This window comes from Fusarium tjaetaba (assembly GCF_013396195.1).
Source record: "Fusarium tjaetaba strain NRRL 66243 chromosome Unknown NRRL66243_c0000017, whole genome shotgun sequence".
Classification (NCBI taxonomy): Eukaryota; Fungi; Ascomycota; class Sordariomycetes; order Hypocreales; family Nectriaceae; genus Fusarium; species Fusarium tjaetaba.
The window spans coordinates 98,188-116,048 of NW_023501213.1; the positions used below are offsets into that span (position 1 = coordinate 98,188).

Below are 17,861 nucleotides of genomic sequence, written 5' to 3' on the forward strand. Positions count from 1 at the left end.
ATGGCATGCTTTGTGCCGCTCATCTCATCATTTTAGACCGAAACACGCCAATACCCCAGTCGAACCTTGATGACGCCAATCACGCAACAAAGTATCAGCTCATGGTATAGTCGCTGATAACCGCTTTGACATTGACACAATTACTGGAGAATGATCGCCATAGATAAATTGCTCAACTGCCGAGGTTAGCTTGAGCTGCAGACACTTTTACCCGTTTGTCCCTGCAGCTGTGATAACGACATACCCGATGTTGTACACGCAATGTGAGGTGCTATCTGCCTATATAGGCGGCATATTTCTCAAGTATTTCCCCTCCAGTCGTTATTCTTCATAGAGTCATATTGTCATTATACCAAACATTTCTCATCATGGCCGCCACTTTTGAGAGTTCCGACCCAGGTGTCTACAAGGAGTATGAAGCTCAGTGGTCCACTCTCCCCACTGACGCTGAGGGCTGGATCAAGCGTGCCAAAGATGTCGCTCAAGTCCTAGCAAAAGACGCTCCAGCTCGAGAGCGCGCAAACAAATCTCCCAAGGCTGAAGTCGCTCTTCTCAAGCACTCTGGTCTTCTCAAGATCCTCGGCCCAGCTAAGTATGGCGGTGGCGAACAGCCATGGAGTGTTGGTTTCAGAGCGATTCGCGAAGTCGCCAAGACAGATGGGTGAGTTCTATTTTACATATTATGAAATATTGAAGCTGATGAGTGATAGATCTGTTGGCATGCTTCTCGGCTACCATCTTGTCTGGTCCACAACCGCCAACGTAGTCGGAACTCCCGAGCAGGCAGACCGCACTCACAAGCTAATCATCTCAAACAACTACTTCGTCGGCGGTGCCGTGAACCCTCGCGACAACGATCTCAAGATCACTTCCAACGGAGACAAGATTGTTTTCAATGGTTTCAAGAACTTTAGCACCGGCGGTGTGATTTCAGACTTGACTGTTCTTGAGGGTGTTTACGGTGAGAAGGAAGAGCATATCTTTGCTATTGTTCCGACGCAGCAGCCTGGGATCCAGTTTAAGCATAACTGGGATAACGTTGGGCTGAGACTTACGGAGTCGGGGGGTGTTAATATTGAGAATGTTGAGGCGCCGTGGGGTGATGCGTTGGGATGGGATGTTGAGGCGAAGAAGCCTGATCCTAACATCCTGGCTATTCCTTTTACCAGCCTCTTCTTGCCAACGTGAGTTATTTGCATGTGCTACTGCTCTTTGGATTTACTAACATGTGTTATAGAATTCAACTCAACTTTGCCAATCTCTACCTCGGCATTGCAGCGGGTGCTCTTGAGTTTGCCAAGGAGTACACTCTCAAGAACACTCGCGCCTGGCCCTTCGGCGGCGATGTAAGTACCAACGCCCCCTAGCCAACAATTTCTAACAGATTCCCAGAACAAGGAGAAAGCAACAGACGAGTTCTACATCCTCTCCACCTACGGCAACTTCTTCGCCCACCTCCGCGCCACCGAAGCACTAGCCGAGAAAGTCAACGCTGAAGCTGACTCCCTCTACGCAAAGTATTCACAAGATCGTTCCGCCGTCACAGCCGAGCAACGCGGTGAGTTTGCCGAATGGGTTGCTAGTCTTAAGGTGGTCACTACAGACACTGGTCTCAAGATCACGTCGGGAGTGTTTGAAGTTACGGGCTCGAGGTCTACGGCTGCAAAGGTTGGTTTGGATAGGTTCTGGAGGGATTTGAGAACCCATACGCTGCATGATCCTGTGGCGTATAAGAATAGGGAGTTGGGGAGATATCTTTTGTTGGGAGAGTATCCTGAGCCTACTTGGTATACTTGAGATAGTTTTGGTAGCTTGACAGTCCGTAGGACAGTCACCGAGAACGCCATACCTTATCTAGTACTTAGGCCTAATGAGTATCGTATAAGAATGATTCAATTTGTCGATAATCAGCTGCTAGTCTCTCATACATCAGCATATAAGCCAATAGACGCTTGACCTCCCCGTCGTATAAGAATTAAAGATCACACCCAAGTTTTCAATCTACTATTTCCCAATCAGAGTCCTAAATAAACGAGGTTCTTTTCTTCCATGAACCAAACCTCAGATCCTTGCCTTGTTAGTCTCTGGACCCGCGTAAGCCTCAGTCTGACCAATCTTGGTCCAAGGAGCGAAAGCCTATTATTGAGTTAGTTTCAGAATTATCAAAATGAGTGAAGAGAGTACCCACGTTCTTAACATTGTGCAGAGTCGCAGCAAGTTCAGGAAAGTGTCGACACAAGACATCCTTCATCGTGTTATTCTGCACCCAATTGATACCCTCGCGAGTGTACACCTCAGGACACCAACCATCACCGGCAAGGAAGCGATCAGACTTGATGCGACGAGTGGCCATGAGGATAAACACTCGGAAGGCAGTATCACTGAAGCCAAAGCCCTTGGGCAGAGGCTCGCTGAGAGTACCGACGAGAAGATCAACCGCCTCAAGGTCGCCGTCGTAGACTTCTTCCAATTCACCAGCCAGCTTGGCATCGCCACCTGTGAGGTCAAGGAAGCTCTTTGCGGGTGCCATGTGAAATAGGCGTCTGAAAGCGTTGTAGCGAGGAACCCCGCGCTCACGATCACGAAGAATATCAATAGTTCCCAAGTCCAAGTGTCGACCCTGGGGAAAGTCCTTATCGCCTGGGATATTCAAGTCGCGTAGGAAATTGGGCATGTTATGGGCTCGGATGGCACCTGGGTAGTTGACGCCGAAGGAGTAAAAGACATCAGCAAAGGAAAGGCCGAGTCCTGATTTGTCTTCGTCGAAAGGCTTGCGAGCTGACGCGAAGGCAACCTCTTTGATGGGAAGTGTGCCCTTGTGTTGGCCGTCTTTGATGCTAAAGAATGCTACGTTGTCGGGGATGAGAGGGTGAAGACGGTAGACGGAGACGAATTCTTCTGTAAGGCAGTATGGGACGTTATCGTGATCGACGCCTGATCCAGGAATACCAGAAATGACTTCTGATTTGTTATCAAAGACACGACCAAAGACACGCCAGAGCTATCACCATCAGTTAGTAGCAATTCATCACTCAGAATCATAAGACATACCTTGTCGCCCAAAAGTCCCCACCAGTTCGCATTCATCCCAATCTGCAGCGCTGGATGTTGCAGAATACCAGGAGTCCACTCAACAGTATGAATCTTGGCCATGAGAGCACAATTGATAAGTCGCGCAGTATCAAAAATCTGATCACTAGACCAACTGGGATTCGAAAGATGAAGCTGCGTGGCGATAGCGTTATGCTCTAACGCGAATAGCGTATGAAGAAGTTCGAGTCCCAACCACCAATTCTGTCTGAACCCAGTCTTGGGAATACCGTCGTCTGATCGGGGGAGGAACTGCACGCCTTTCTCACGTGTGACATGGAGTTGACCGGGATATGATTCATCACACTTTGCCCTGAGAGCTTTTGTCTCGGCTTCAGTGGATCCGTAGATCTGAGAAGCATCCCACCAATGAGTGCACTCATTGGTATAAGCTGGTGTTTCGATATCTTGTTGTGAAAGAGGATCGTCTTTCCTTGTTCGAGGGATCTTCATGATGCGCTCTGACCATCTGTCGGCTTTGTCTAGAGGAATCTCAACGTCTTTGTCGCCGTTTGTGACGAGAGAGTGCTGTGCCCAATCGTGTACTTGGAACTGGATCCATGCTGCGGCGAGGAGATTGACGATCTCGGCGGGTTTGAACTGGCCTTCAGGTCTAGCAAGAATCTTTTCCGAAACAAGTCGTGGGTTTGGAGTAAGAAGTTCCTGTTGAGTGGGCGGCGCGGTATGATTTCTCGGAACATTTCGACCGAATCTCATACCAGCACATCCCATCTTTGGTTGAGCTAGGTCATTGAAATCGCCGTCTGAGTTCCTGCTTGCGATGAACTTTGAGTTCTTCATGGGGCAATCAGCCGCAGTACCCTGGAACTCTGCATTGGGGTAAGTGTCGTGAAGGTTCTTCTCGCGGAGTTCATATCGAAGAGCGAGGAGGTTGAAGACGCCGAGCCAGGTTGGGAGCTTGTGCCAGTGGACAAAGATGTTGACGAATTTCCAAAGACGAATGTAGACGGACTTGAAGATGGACTTGAGAGAGATCATGTTGAAGTGAGAGAGTCCAATGAGTAGTGTGACGATAGAGAAAGAAATAGCGAGAGACTCTTTACTGAGTATAGAAGCCATCGTGCGTGTGTCCCTCACATTTCAGTAGGATATCATGGTCGATTTATACCTGAATCTCAAGCATCGAGCTAGACAGAATACAGGCACATGCAAGTCATCCCTCCTGGTGATCTATCACCCGTTGGGCGAGAGGCGTCGTGCTAGGTATCACAGTATGTGACGACGCTTATTTGTTGACTCACAGACCTGTATCCCCTCCATTCCTTATTTTTCCGAGCCGCCCTCCTATCGTGAGCAAACACAGCGATGTTGCCTAGCCGAAGAGGGAAATGGCGTTTTACAAAGTGTAATATCGGTCACTGCCGAAGCTTAATGTAGGCAGTCACAAGAGTCTCGCCATACACCGTTTGGGCTGTGCAGTGCATGTGTTACTCACTGCAAGTGACCAAATCAGTGTATGAGTATTACAAACATGTGAAATCAAAAGAGGGGAGGTCATGTTTGTGTGGCGTTTGTTCAGCTTTCAATAGTTCAGCCCTGTGGCGGGAGCTAAGCGCGTATAGACCACGGACCATACCATTTTCACGACAAGATATGTGATAGTGTCCTAGAATATCAATAGCGTATTATTTTAGTACTAGAAATGATATTTTAGCGTTATATTCTATCCCGTGGCTGCAGCTGAAGATGCGATAGGTATTTGGTGGTTGAAGCTCGTTTCTCCCCCTTACGAAAACGTCGTGTTTGATTGGTTGATCAGGGTTCGGAGGTGAGACATGGCTATGCAGCTGAAAGCTGGACTACGCTTTGAGTAACCGTTCGCCGAGTTCTTTGGATTTATCTGCGATTGGAGTTTGACGCTCACGCGGCAGGACGTGAGATTGTGGGTGATGTCCATGGACAATGCTTGAAGAGTGTGTGATACGCAAAATGCAGGCTTTGCTGGTAGCCATGGTGATGAATAACAATTATGACAAATGTAGTATCAAAGTTCATGGCTTTCGAAATACCTGGAGTGAAGTATTGGACGGCTGACAAGTAAACTTACATATAGTAATTACATGATATGAAAGAATTATAAAAGTGATCCTCCTACCTTGCTTCTACCGCCTTCTCACTCCTTCTTCTCCTTCTCCCCCTTCTTATTCTTCGGGACTCTAACAAGCCAATACAACGCCAAAGCCGCAAAGACATTAAAGATGATGTAAACCCACATCAACCCGAAATTCCTCCACCGCTCATCATAATGCGACCGAACCCCGGCCAAGAACACATTACTGTCTCCGATAGTACAATACGTGCATGTACTATTACTGCTCTCATTCACAAGATATCCTCCCGCCTTCTTGATATAAGCCTGCATATACTCCCCGCACGTCTGACCCTTTGGCGGTGGAAAAACCACATATTCGTTCTGCGCACAGACAACTTCTGTATTCGCCACCGCAGTGGACAAGATGGCTGATATAAGGTATGTAAACGGACTGACGCGATACATCCAGATCCAAAACTTGGGGAAACTGTCTGGTGTTGCGAGAACACCGCAGAAGATGAGACACATCATGAAGAGCAGGTTGGCGATGTTTCCTCCTGTTTCAGCTGAGCTGCACCCCGCGATAATGAAATCGGTGAAGGTGCAGGTGAAGAGCATAAAAACGAGGAAGAGCAAGAACATGAGGGCGCCGCGCTCAGCTACGGCGTCGGTGGGTTCGGCGTTGCGGTATAGACCGATGGGGTAGTACCAGCAAAAGTACATGATCGCGGCCATGAGGGTGTTCCAGGGGATTTCGACGATGATTTGACTTAGGATGAAGACTTGCCAGCTGTACGTTTTGGAGGGTCGTTCTCTGACTTCATATAGATCTCGTTGGATGACAAAGTGCGGCATCTAGACAGTTAGCCTTAGTCATGTCAGATCAGATTTGAGGGAGTCCGGCTTACCTGTTGCTGCGTGAGCTGTCCAAAGACAGTCAGCACCTGAAAGATCGCAAACATCTGATTCTGCAGTCCAAGCGCCGTATTAGGCGCCTGATAAAACGAGAACCCAATAAACAACGCCACGAGCGTACACAGCGCGGCTTTCGAGTAGATATACGAAGGCGTTCTCCAATACTGCTCAAAAACCCTCGTCGTGACATACTTCAATTGCGTCGTAAACGTAGCAGCAAACTCATCATACAAATGCGGATCTTCATCCTGACTCTTCTCAACCTGATGATGAGACAATTCCAGCAAGTGTTTCTGAACTTCTGCAAACTCGGAGGAATCTTTCCAGATCTGCGGCCAGTCGAGACTCGTTTCAGAACCGGGTGCTGCGCCGATTACTTCGAGCATCCATTCTGCGGGGTTTGCTTCAGGCGGACACGGTTCTGCGCCGTGAGATTCGAAATAGCGAGTCATTGTGCGTGAATGATCGCCGATGTCTCCGAAATACACTGTTTTGCCTCCGCTGGCTAGGAAGAGTAGACGATCGAAGCGCTGGAAGAGCATGGCTGATGGTTGGTGGATGGTGCAGAGGATAGCTTGTCCACTACGAGCCAGCTTTTCCAACAGGTCCAGGATAGCCCATGAAGTCTGCGAGTCCAATCCAGAGGTAGGCTCATCAACAAACAATAAAACCGGCGGTTTGGCAGCGAGTTCAACACCAATCGTTAAGCGTTTCCGTTGTTCCACGTTTAAGCCCTCGCCCAAAACACCAACGACTGCTTCGGAATAGTCCTGCATATCAAGCATTTTGATGACTTCATCAACGTATGCGATCTTTTGCTTGACTGGAATGTGTTTTGGCTGACGCATTATGGCGGAGAAGTTGAGGGCTTCGCGGACTGTTGTTGTGGATAGGTGTAGATCTTGTTGCTGGACGTAGCCTGTTTTGCGCTGGAAGGAGGCGTCGCGGAGTTTGTCGTCGACGAGGATGTCGCCGTGGATGACGCCCATGCTTGTGCGGTCGGCGAGGCAGTCGAGGAGTGTTGTTTTGCCGGCTCCCGAGACGCCCTGAAATTGTTAGTGTTGAGAGGAAGAAAGCAGAAGGGGACGTACCATTAGGGCTGTCATTGTACCGGGCTTCACCCATCCTGCTACGTTATCAAGAATACGCCTGTTTTCACTCTTGATCTTGATATCATAGCAAACGTTGTTCCAGTGAAAGACACTCGTTGACTTGAAGTTTGACGGCTGTCCCTCTCCATAGCCTTCTTTCTCTGTGATGGCCACGCGACCAGCTGGCCTAGATTCAGCATCGACTATGTTCTTTGCAAGTCTGTGACCACGACGGAAAACAAGTACTTCTCCCTTTGATTTTTTCGCGCTGACGGCTTCCGCAAAAAACATGTACGTTGCAAGGAAAAGAAGCGTAAAAGCAATAACAATACCGACATTTCGCCACTTGTGCGCATGATAGTATGAAAACGAGAGGTTGATATATCTGTCCCCTGAAACCATAGGCTCACCCTGTACAGCACCAACAGTTGAACAAACGCGATTCTCAGGCGCTGCATCCGGATACGTAGGAATGAATAAGTTACACTCAAACTTGTGGTTATGAAATTCGTTCACCATAAGTGATTCGAATGCATACGCCAGCGGATTGACGTAGTTGATCCATCGGCACCAACCGAGCATATAGTCGATCTGGATAACGAAGCCCGTGAAGGTAACTAGTGCGAGGATGAGGAGAGCAGCAGGGACCATTGCTTGAGAGAGTGTCCGAGACGCAGAAGCAATTGTTCTGAAAATCATGGACATGCAGAGCGTGACGAGAAATGTGATGAAAAGGAAGAAGAAAAATGGACCGGGTTCTCTGCGGAGGTTGGTCATGAAGTAGAGTGTCAGATTGTACGTGAAGGCGTTGAGGATCTTGTATGGCATGTCGCAGAGCATAGAAGCCACTGCTTCAGACGATGGATGATACAGAGCGTAACGATCGTGCTTCTCGACGATAGGTCGTTGGGCGTACAACGTAAGAATCTAAGTTAGACTTGTTAGCCAAAGCTGCCGATAAGTCAAATGGCCGATGAGTGTACCTCAAGAGCACTAGAAAACGCATTAGACAAACAAGCCAAAAACAGCAAAGCCCCCCTCTGAAAAAAGCTCGACGTCGTCTGATTGATATTATAAAACACACTCCCCACAATCAGCGCCATGATGAAATTCCCAAACAACTGCGTCAGCGTGATAGTCGGATCCGTAACAAGCCGCTTGAACCCGCGCCAGACACACAGCTTCGTCTGTTGCCAGTAGCTCAACGTGTACGGACTCTTTTTTCGTTGGTTCTTAGCTTGCGCTGCGCGTCGATTCGCTCTAAACTCTTCTGCTTCAGGCCCATTTATCGGAAAATCGCGTTTATACTCTTCGATTTCTTGCTGTAGAAGAATATTGGCTTGGGAGGCTTTCCACGCTGCTGCGAATTCATCTGGTGTTCTCGGTGCGCGGTCTTCAAACCCTTTTCGAATAATTCGCTCTTGCGGACTTGTCATCGACGTCAAGAAATCAGGCACCGTCTGTCTGGCTGGACACTCAAACCCCAAATCTTCAAAATACCGCTTCGCTGCTTTCGTCCCACCAAAGAAAATCTGCCTTCCCTCATACAACACAACAACCTTGTCAAAAATATCATAAGCAGCCTGTGGGGCCTGATATATCGACACCATAGCCGCCGTGTCAGACATCTGCGTCTGCAACCTCAACGTCTTACAAAACTCCACCGCATTCGCCGAATCCAGACCTCTCGTGCTATTATCCCAGCACTGCAGCGGTGCGCCGCTGAGAGACGCTTCGGCGATGGTGACACGTTTGCGCTCGCCGCCGGACACGCCGCGGACGTACTCGTTCCCGACTTTTGTGTTTACCGTGTGGCTTATGCCGAACATGGCCATTACCACGTCGCGCGAGTGTGAGATGAAGGTCTCGCGGTCGATGCCGCCGGGGATAGAGCGTGGGGCGCGGGCGTGGGCGGCGAAGTCGAGGGTGTCGCCGACTGTGAGGTGGGGGAAGTGGACGTCTACTTCTGCGGTGTAGATTGCTTCTCCGCGATGGCGGGTGTGCATCTCGTGGGCGGTTATGCCTGGCGATGTTCAGCTAGTCCGAAATCTGAAGAGCTTGGTGACTTACCCCTGTAGTTGAAGTATGCATCATCGTTGATGTAAATACCACTCGTCTCACCGGAAATGGTCTTGAGATATGTTGAACAACCAGATCCAGGAGGTCCCAATACCACCAACATCTCTCCGCTCTTGACCACACCATCAAAGTCTCGAATGATGTCAATCCTAGTCTTTCCACACCCCATCAGCTGCCGCGGAAGTGAAGCAACGTCAAGCCAAATATTAGCCACATTCTTCTGATAATCTGTAGGCTGACCATATCCAAAAACGTTCAAGTTCTGATAACAAACACCTGCTTTGCGGTTGGTAAATCCAGTCTCACTATGCAATTTCGAAATGGCCTTTGCCCAAGCCAAAGCTCTAAACTTGTCGCTTCTGGGATTTAGTGGACTGTTTTCATCTGCTGTAAAGGGGTTGCCGCTGATAGCAGACATCTGACTCTGGTTGGTGTACTGGCGTGCCAAGTCGCGGACAATACTGTGTCTGCGCTCGAGCTCTGAGTCTTCTTCATCTTCTGTGGTGGACTTGGCTGGTGTTTCGTCCTTGGAAGCCATGTGGTCTTGAGAATAGTTGGTAGGAGTTGTGTCTGAACTGGGATTCACGGGTGTTTGAGGGTCATGAGTCGAAGTAGTAGTCTGATTGTTTGCTGTCACATTTGGTCCCAATCCAGGTAGTGGTGCTGGCTGGACGGAGGTTCCGCCCATATAAGTTGAGGCCATGCTGAATTTGCTTGATTTTTGTTTCTTCTGGAGTGCTATGGGGTATTTCGATCACTTGTGTACTAACACAGGCAGTATAGGCTGAGAGTTTGAGCTTCAGAAATCTAGTGATTGAGTTCAAGTGACTTGCATGCAAGTGGACTCATAATGATCTGATGTCCAATGCTGCAGCCTCTCACATCAACAGAATTTCCAATACGAGAAAAAACTGCAACGAAACGCTGGAAATAAAGCTTCAGTGTCGTGATAATGAACACATAAACCTCACAGACCTTTTAAGTCGGCCAAGCGGACTCTTGACAGACTGCGTCTTCCGAATCGCGTGTTCACCAGAATTATCCGTATCTCCAAGTTTCCCAATATCCTGGTCTGTCACCCCCTGGTCCTCGGGAAGTTGTGGAGAGCTCTCGGGATGCGTCTGGAGCCCGACTGCCCGAGTGTGGCACCCCCATGCACTTTGTTGCATGATCTACTACCCAATCGTCTTCACCCCAGTCCGGAGGGTTTTGAGTTTGGGCTATATGCTTTTAAAGTCGACATCGACATCTCATGAGATGCAAAGTTGGAGATCATTGTAAGAAAAAAGATAATTATCGTAAATTTTCACACGAGAATGTCGAGTCCTGCTTCGCATCGGGATGAGTCTACGGACTTGAGCCCTACAGTTACAAACACGTCGATGGATTCGGAGCCCAAGAAGGCGGGCAAGAGAGTGCTGTCATGTGTGCTCTGCCAACAGAGGAAAAAGAAATGCGATCGGAAGAGTCCGTGTTCGAATTGCATAAGGGTAATTCCCTCAATAAAACTGCGGGTAGAGTTGATACTGACGTTCTGATAGCTTAAAACAGTCTGCACTCCAAGTTTGCCAGCACCGCCAAGGAAGCGCAGACGCCCGAATCAAGATCTTCTGGAAAGGCTTGCGAGATGTGAAGAACTGCTGAGGCATTGCACTTGCATAAGACTTCCGACGCCAGAGCATAGTCCGCCAAATCAACGGGAGCAGTCACCTTTGAGCTTACACGATGGCGATGATTTGAAGAGGAAGAGAAGCAGAGAGCCGTCGCCTACGGGAGCAGATTGATGACAACTGGAATAGTCCTCTCACGGGAATCAGTTCTCTATGAAATATGGATGGCCTGGCGGTTCGTTATTTGACTTTAAAGGCTCCTGGTACGAGTTTCAAACATATTGTGAGACCAGTTCTCTTGCAGTTGGGTTTTGTCTTCATGGAGTTGAGGTCTTTCTTTGGGGATGGACCATCTGGCAGACATCGACGGACGACTTGCTTGCATTTATGACGATACCCAATTCTTTTCTTTCAATCTCTCAGTCTCTGAGATGCAATAATTATATCGCTCGATTCCTCTTTGCTAGGAAGATCAGATACTTATACAATCACCATCAAAAACCAACTCGCTCAAATACGCGACTTCTCGTTTAACATAGCGAAACCGAAATGCGAAAACATAAAAAACCTGGGGCCTTTGAGTTCTTCGGTCAGATCTGACCCTCCATCAGCAAAGCCATTACAGGGGTATGCTACAGGGGTCACCCGCTGAAGACCAATCAGTCGACAGCCCGCTTTTTCAAGGGTCGCAGGTGATCCATTGACGTGAGGAGGTCAGGCCAACCATAGCGTTGTCTTGACTGATTTGGTGGCGTGAGCTTAAAGGCAGTGGCCTGAGTTGGCCTACGGGGTTTGGGAGTGGTCCGCTTCCCGAATAGCTTCAGATTGGTTGATGCGTATTGGGGCTGGGATGGGATGGGTTGGGTGGTATTTGCGAGGCATTATGTGAGATTGACTCAGGATGTGTTGACATGAAACTTCTGCCATGGTGATTCTAATATCTAGATGAATAGTGTATCTCAGATGTTTGCCATTTAAGAAATATTTGTGCCCAGCCGCAGAATACCTAAGATCATACCCTGGCATCAACCCTTTATATATCCAAGCGAGGCGGCTATACGGATATACGCAAATAGAAACGCTTATTTCGATCCCGTCGATCCATTTCTTCAACGGCTAAATATAAGATCCACCTCCACAATGTCACATCACCAGCAACACACCACTTCATGAATCCTACGGACGGAGTCTCTCTCAAGTCCGTTTCCGGCCGATACCCCAGATTTCCAGAAATGGAAGATAGTCTGATGCCCGTCGGGCCTATTTACCGAAGAAAACCTGATGATGCGAAATGACATAATTTGTTTCAACGTCCAGGAAGATATGACTTCGATAATTTCAGTCGGATAAATTTATCAAGTTTTGCCAGACATGAACGTCTGAGAGACCCCGCGATCTATTGATGCTTAAAAATCTTTTCTCGTACTCGTCTTCACAAAGTTCCATCGTTATGTGTTTTGTTATCCATGTATTAATTAAGAGCTACCTTCCCGAGGCATAGGAGAGGGACTGCTGAATATCCAAGTTCTTAGCGTGCAGTATACTGAAGCATAAACATACATATAGTAAGGGAATTGTAGGGTTGTTTCTTTTGTTGCATAGTGACCCCTGTCCCTTAATTTCTACCTTGCCACATTTCCTACCTTAACTCCTTTGCCCCAATTCATATTATCTACTCAGCCTCTTCATGAATCTTTGTGATTTGACTGCCGCCTATAGCGTAAACAAGATATCCCTTTCCCCATATCAGCTTCTATCTACCCAGAGGATTTCCCGACGGTCCCTCATCAATCAACTTTGAGCGGTTTATTCAATAGCTGTCTCCCTTTTAGTTCCCCAGTCTTGCTCACTTTAGCTGTAAACTAGAGGCTTCTGCTTCAGTGGGTCGGCGCCCTTGTTGAGCTGTTACCACGTTTTGCATCGGGCTCAAGTAGAATCAGCCTTTGTATAACATCTCCAACAGTTTTGAGAAATCGAGAGTTGTTTGCCTTTGGCGGTGTACCTGGGCTGACTTGAGTGGAATCGGTGCTTTTGCTTCGCTCGTTTTGTTTAACTTTGGGACGTTTTTGTCTGACAATGCTTGTTCTCCGATGTCTCATGTCATCCTCAGGTGTAGATCTTGACTCAAAGGATTGATACTTCGAATGGTTCGCTTTCTTCTTGGCTGGTACCTTCGTTGTCACGGTGTCTTTCCATATTTCATCCAACATCTCGACGGATCCTCGTGGGCTAGCCCATCGTCGTTGTGCATGACCATGCTTCGCTTCAAGGGCAGCCAGGCTCTTTTGTAGATTAGACTCTCGAATGTTTGGGGCTTGGAGGCTTCCAACGAGGCTGCTGTCGAGTGGCTCATCCGAACCTATGCCAAAGGCTCGGTCAACACGGTTGATTTCTGTGACCTCAGGATGGTCTTTTATATCGACTACTTCCCTCTTATACGCCAAGCGTACACGCGCGGTAGGGCGACCCCCGATGGGAAGACTCTCGTCTTTTCTACCTTCGACGTATTCCTCGAGTAAAGCGGTCTGCGACATCGTGGCATTTGTCCTGAACGTTTCGGTAGTGACCGAAGGGCAACTTTTCAGCGCCGTTCCTTGTTATGATTTGTCTTGTTTTTGCCCAGTCACTGCCTCCTTCGTCGTAGCTTGCGGCCGTCGCCAGATTCTAGGCACCCGATTTTCTAAATCTTGATCTCCAGAATCTGGTGACATGTCGGATTCTCCAATGTCTGCTGGTTCGGCAGTTTTACAGCTGTCAAGGGTTTCGGAACTATCTACCCCTCTATCCGCAGTTCTCGGTAGGAACCGCAGACCCGTTAGGTCTATATATGACTTGTAGGGCATATGTGGCGACATTGAAGCACCTTGTTGGGTCGGCTCATAACTCAAGTCGATGAGATCATTAACCGGCTCTATGATCCCAGCGTTAGGTTTTCGGCCTGGAGAGTCGTCAAGGTCTCTGTATGGTAGCTCCCGCTTGCTTCTGGTTTGTGCTTGAGCAAGAGCTCGACGATAAGCTCGTGTGTTGATGAGCTCGTAGTCAAAGTCAAACTCAGTTACACTCATTTTGCTGTCCCGGTTCCCCCATTCCACATAGATGTCGTTGGCTGTTTCCTTGTCAAGGCAGCCAAGGATTGTATCACGGCAAGTCCAGTAGGTCGGTATGAGAGACCTTATGTCCTCTTTCGCAACGGTCAAAGCACTTTGTTTCTTGCCGACCAGGGCTTGAACCTCTCGTACTGAACTTCTTTGATGATGTCGTCAGTCTCGCCTTGGATATTTGGGGTTAGTCTTACAGGCTTAGAAGTTGAAGCAACAACAAGATACTTTCTCGTTTGCGATCAAGGCGCCCTAGTAGCTTTCTCATGTCGTCTTACTTCCATAACAGCATGAAACGAGCTCTCCAATCGTGCCGATTAAGAAGAAGCTCAAACTCCTGCTTGATGCACGCCAACGTCGCGCGACAGCCCTTGACTGCAATCGAGAAAACCTCTTCAATCTTGCATTGAGAGATTGCTTCTTGATTGTCCTGCAAGGCAACCTCGACACCCTGGAGTGCTTCCTGAATTAGTTGAGCCTCTTCGGCTAGATCTGATAGCGAGTCGGCTGCGTCGGCGATCGTGCCAACGATACTTTTGACCTCAATCGCGCATCTGTAGACAGTGGCAGCCAACGCGACTGAGGCGCTGGTGATGCTAAGAGGATCCATTTAACACCGGGAACAGCCTGCAGGGCTTGAAATAGATGAGTGTGGTCTCGTCAAATCACTCTCGCCGGAGCTTCCGACAATCTTGCTAACCTGATACAGTTGGACGCCTGTTGAGTGTTGACTCTGCGTATCCAGTTTCAACCTCCAAGGTGGCTGTGCAACCGAAAACAGAATGAGGGGTTAAGAGATATTAGATAAGAATTGATGTCTAGCGAGTCATAGGACTTGTTGCATTTCTAGCCAATACACTCTAAGTAGCGTTGAGCCGCAAGGTAGGACAACAGCCTGATTCAGTATGTATCGTTCTACGGTGCGCAATGGCAACAAGTCGCCAGCAGAGCATTCCAACATCAAAGCATGCTGATTGTATCAAACGACTGGGATCAAACCGTTGCTCATCAGGACGACTAGTGAAGTTGCCTTGTGAATGGGCTCGTTGTTAGGTACTTGCGCTAATTACGGTCTCATCCCCCTACACCATTGACCACAAGCCAAATCCTTGTCATCCACTGTCTGATTGTCCTTTTAACAGATCAGGCAGGGAGAATCGGGCCCGGAGCTGTCTCATCTTCGAGAAACACCTTCCGTTAAATTTGACATGAAAGACTACTGTGAAGACTCATTTCATATGACGCCAATTATCTCACAAAGTTCCAACCACTGCTCTCTGAAGCTCCTCACTAGAGATCGAAACTTGTGTCAGAGCTAAAATCATCCCTGCTAGGATCGACAGGGCCAGCTGGCTGCTCAACGTGCCTTGCTACCTGTACGAGATAACTTTGTACTCCCGATCTTCCCTGTCGGTGATTTTTATCCATTTTCCACGATTAGGTACTGGGGATCGATCCGCGTATGAAGACTCATGTTTTCACGACTATTTGTTGAGATGAGCTTAGCCTGTCAGGGCTTGCTTACGAGGTAGAAGAGGAAGATAGTCTACATAACGCGCGTGCAAACTCTAACGTTTCGTAGACAAGATACAACAATGCCTTTTCCACTTATGCCTTACCAGCAGCTCTAAATAACAGAGCTTTCACTGCCAGCCCACAGTTTTAGTTCTTTCCTGACTTTGATTCTAGTAGAGTACCTTTGGAGAATATGACAAGGATCTGCAAGATGTGCCCAGCTAAGAGTGGACTCCCTATATTAGCGCCTTTGCCAATGACGTGTGCTTATTTCGCTCTTCCTGGGCCTTGGCGACCTCTTCATGTGGTCTAGACGAGGCAATATTGTTGGGCAGGCTAGAATGAATTGAACTATTGATGTGAATGCAGGGAATAACGGTAACAAAATAGTATGTTCATTTTCACTATCACGGAGGATGAACTTGCTCAGCTCTAATCATTTGCAACCACCTCGTGCGTTAGCATCAGGCTATTCAAACTAAAGGGGCTGAAAGACCAAATAAGGACTCAGTCACTGTGTTTCAGCGGTGTCGAATCCCCGACGTTGCGTCGTATCACTCGGTTATCTTATCGCGTGGTTGGTTCTGATATAAAGAAAGCGTGGCAAGCTGACAACCCAGCAAGGGGCTGTGGTTCTTGGCAGTTTAGTTCATCCAATTGAACCGACCCGATGATACACAACCATCAAGGGACAGGAAACATAATTCCGCACATTTCCCCGAGTCTTCCGCTGTTGGAACCCAAGATCCTGGTTAGGCCGACAGTCCGACAGCCTGAGCCAATGGCACACTGCTACGACCTTGATGATTTTCAAGTTGTTGGCGGCTATACGGAGTACAGTGCGCTGTCAACAGCGGCCGACTGGTGATTCGAACAGCGCACCACCATTGTTGGAACGGAGTAAAGTTTGGAGTGTTGTCGGAGGATTAACTGGGTACTGTACGCGGAACTATAAAACCGCCATGATCCAGCCGCAGGTTCGCTTAGAATTGTGGCTTTGGACTATTGAAAGCCTTGGGCGACTGTCAACTCTAAACGAACCTCGTCATTCTCATCCCACACGCGGTGACGCGGCCAAACCTTTGAAGTAATTGTGAAAATGGTTAGTGTTTGAACTATATACACTATATTCAATATCCAGCAATGTCTACACGTCTACCGAGGGTGTTGCTGCACATCTTCTCAGATCTGCATTCGGAGTACCCCAGATCTTGGCGATTATCTCTGCGTTCCAAAACCCTTTGCATTAACAGTAGCACCTGTTGTGAACTGAAATAGCCTACCAAATGCCCGAAAAGCAACACATGTTCTGCCCGGCTAAAAGCCGTTAGCCCATCAGTTGTGGCTTTTTCACTCCTGATATTTTGGTGCTTATCTTTACCCTAGCCAAGAATTGATTAGGCCCAATGGGACACCATGCTGATATCTCCGATGGTTAAAGCCAAGGATAAAAGCATAATTAGCAGTAAACAACGTAGCAGCCAAGACAAGAACTATTTAAAAATCATGCAGCTCGATCAATAGTCCAATTCAGCCTTTCAGCTTTCGGAAGTCGGTGGGAGTCGCTCCGGATCATACGGTAAATGGATGCCAGGGCGTTTATACGATGTGAGAGTCACCAATGGCTCGTCCAGAGTCTGCTATATAAAGCACGGCAAGAGCCAGCATTTGTGGTACTGCATCCTCTCAAGCTACCTTACAGACATACACATAACTACCACAAAAACCATCACTATGCGCTTCTCAACCGTCGTTGCTACCGCTCTCGTGGCCTTCTCCAATGCCTCTCCCTGCCTTGCCGGTGCACCTGAGCCCGTCATCTGCGGCGGCAACGGCTACGTCGGTGCCACAGATACCCCATGGTACAAAAAGTCCCAGGCTGAGGGCACCATCGAGGGCTGCTTCAACTCCTGCACCGGCGGCTGCAAAGCCATCAGCTTCGATACCCAGTACAAGACGTGCTACTTCTACACCGCTGAAGTCTCCAAGATGCGCCTGTATCAGGTGACCAACTCGCCCATGACGTTCCACTACTTCGACCGAGCTTGCGTCGCGGACGCTGTGGGCAAGACCTGCGGAGCTACTGGCTACGTCGGGGCTACCAACACCCCCTGGTATAAGAAATCGCAGGCAGAGGGCAACATGAAGAACTGTCTTGATGCTTGCCGTGGTGGATGCAAGGCTGTTAGCTTTGATGTCAAGTACAAGACTTGCTACTTTTACACTGCTGAGGTCTCGAGCATGCAGCTTTACACTGTTTCTTCGCCCATGAGCTTCTACTACTTCGACCGAGCCTGTGGCTATGAGCCTGTCGAGGTTGTCCCTGTCTAGGCTGGTCATGTTACAGTTGAGACCTTGCCCAGCTGTCCTCGGCCCTTGTCTTTATTCTAGTGTTTGTTGTGTTGAGGCT

General features: G+C 48.4%; 5 protein-coding genes across 5 annotated transcripts; 2 read left to right on the forward strand and 3 right to left on the reverse strand.

The window, feature by feature from the left end:
* Positions 1–368: 368 nt before the first annotated feature.
* Positions 369–1,797, forward strand: FTJAE_680 (acyl dehydrogenase; the record flags this gene model as incomplete). Its single annotated transcript, XM_037353450.1, has 4 exons — positions 369–661; positions 711–1,184; positions 1,238–1,346; positions 1,393–1,797. 4 exons carry the CDS (start codon positions 369–371, stop codon positions 1,795–1,797), a joined length of 1,281 nt encoding a protein of 426 aa, XP_037212205.1.
* A 264-nt stretch (positions 1,798–2,061) lies between these two features.
* Positions 2,062–4,089, reverse strand: FTJAE_681 (feebly like; the record flags this gene model as incomplete). Its single annotated transcript, XM_037353461.1, has 3 exons — positions 2,062–2,136; positions 2,189–3,001; positions 3,052–4,089. The coding sequence occupies 3 exons, from the start codon at positions 4,087–4,089 to the stop codon at positions 2,062–2,064; spliced, it is 1,926 nt and encodes a 641-aa protein (XP_037212206.1).
* Positions 4,090–5,224: 1,135 nt separating this feature from the next.
* Positions 5,225–9,931, reverse strand: FTJAE_682 (ATPase; the record flags this gene model as incomplete). Its single annotated transcript, XM_037353472.1, has 6 exons — positions 5,225–5,998; positions 6,052–7,104; positions 7,150–8,076; positions 8,133–8,142; positions 8,329–9,172; positions 9,220–9,931. The coding sequence occupies 6 exons, from the start codon at positions 9,929–9,931 to the stop codon at positions 5,225–5,227; spliced, it is 4,320 nt and encodes a 1,439-aa protein (XP_037212207.1).
* A 2,758-nt stretch (positions 9,932–12,689) lies between these two features.
* FTJAE_683 (uncharacterized protein) lies at positions 12,690–14,546 on the reverse strand (the record flags this gene model as incomplete). Its single annotated transcript, XM_037353483.1, has 4 exons — positions 12,690–12,740; positions 12,791–13,363; positions 13,511–14,084; positions 14,215–14,546. 4 exons carry the CDS (start codon positions 14,544–14,546, stop codon positions 12,690–12,692), a joined length of 1,530 nt encoding a protein of 509 aa, XP_037212208.1.
* Positions 14,547–17,185: 2,639 nt separating this feature from the next.
* FTJAE_684 (uncharacterized protein) lies at positions 17,186–17,782 on the forward strand (the record flags this gene model as incomplete). The annotated part of the gene is made up of 1 exon (XM_037353494.1): positions 17,186–17,782. One exon carries the CDS (start codon positions 17,186–17,188, stop codon positions 17,780–17,782), a length of 597 nt encoding a protein of 198 aa, XP_037212209.1.
* Between the last annotated feature and the right edge of the window lie 79 nt (positions 17,783–17,861).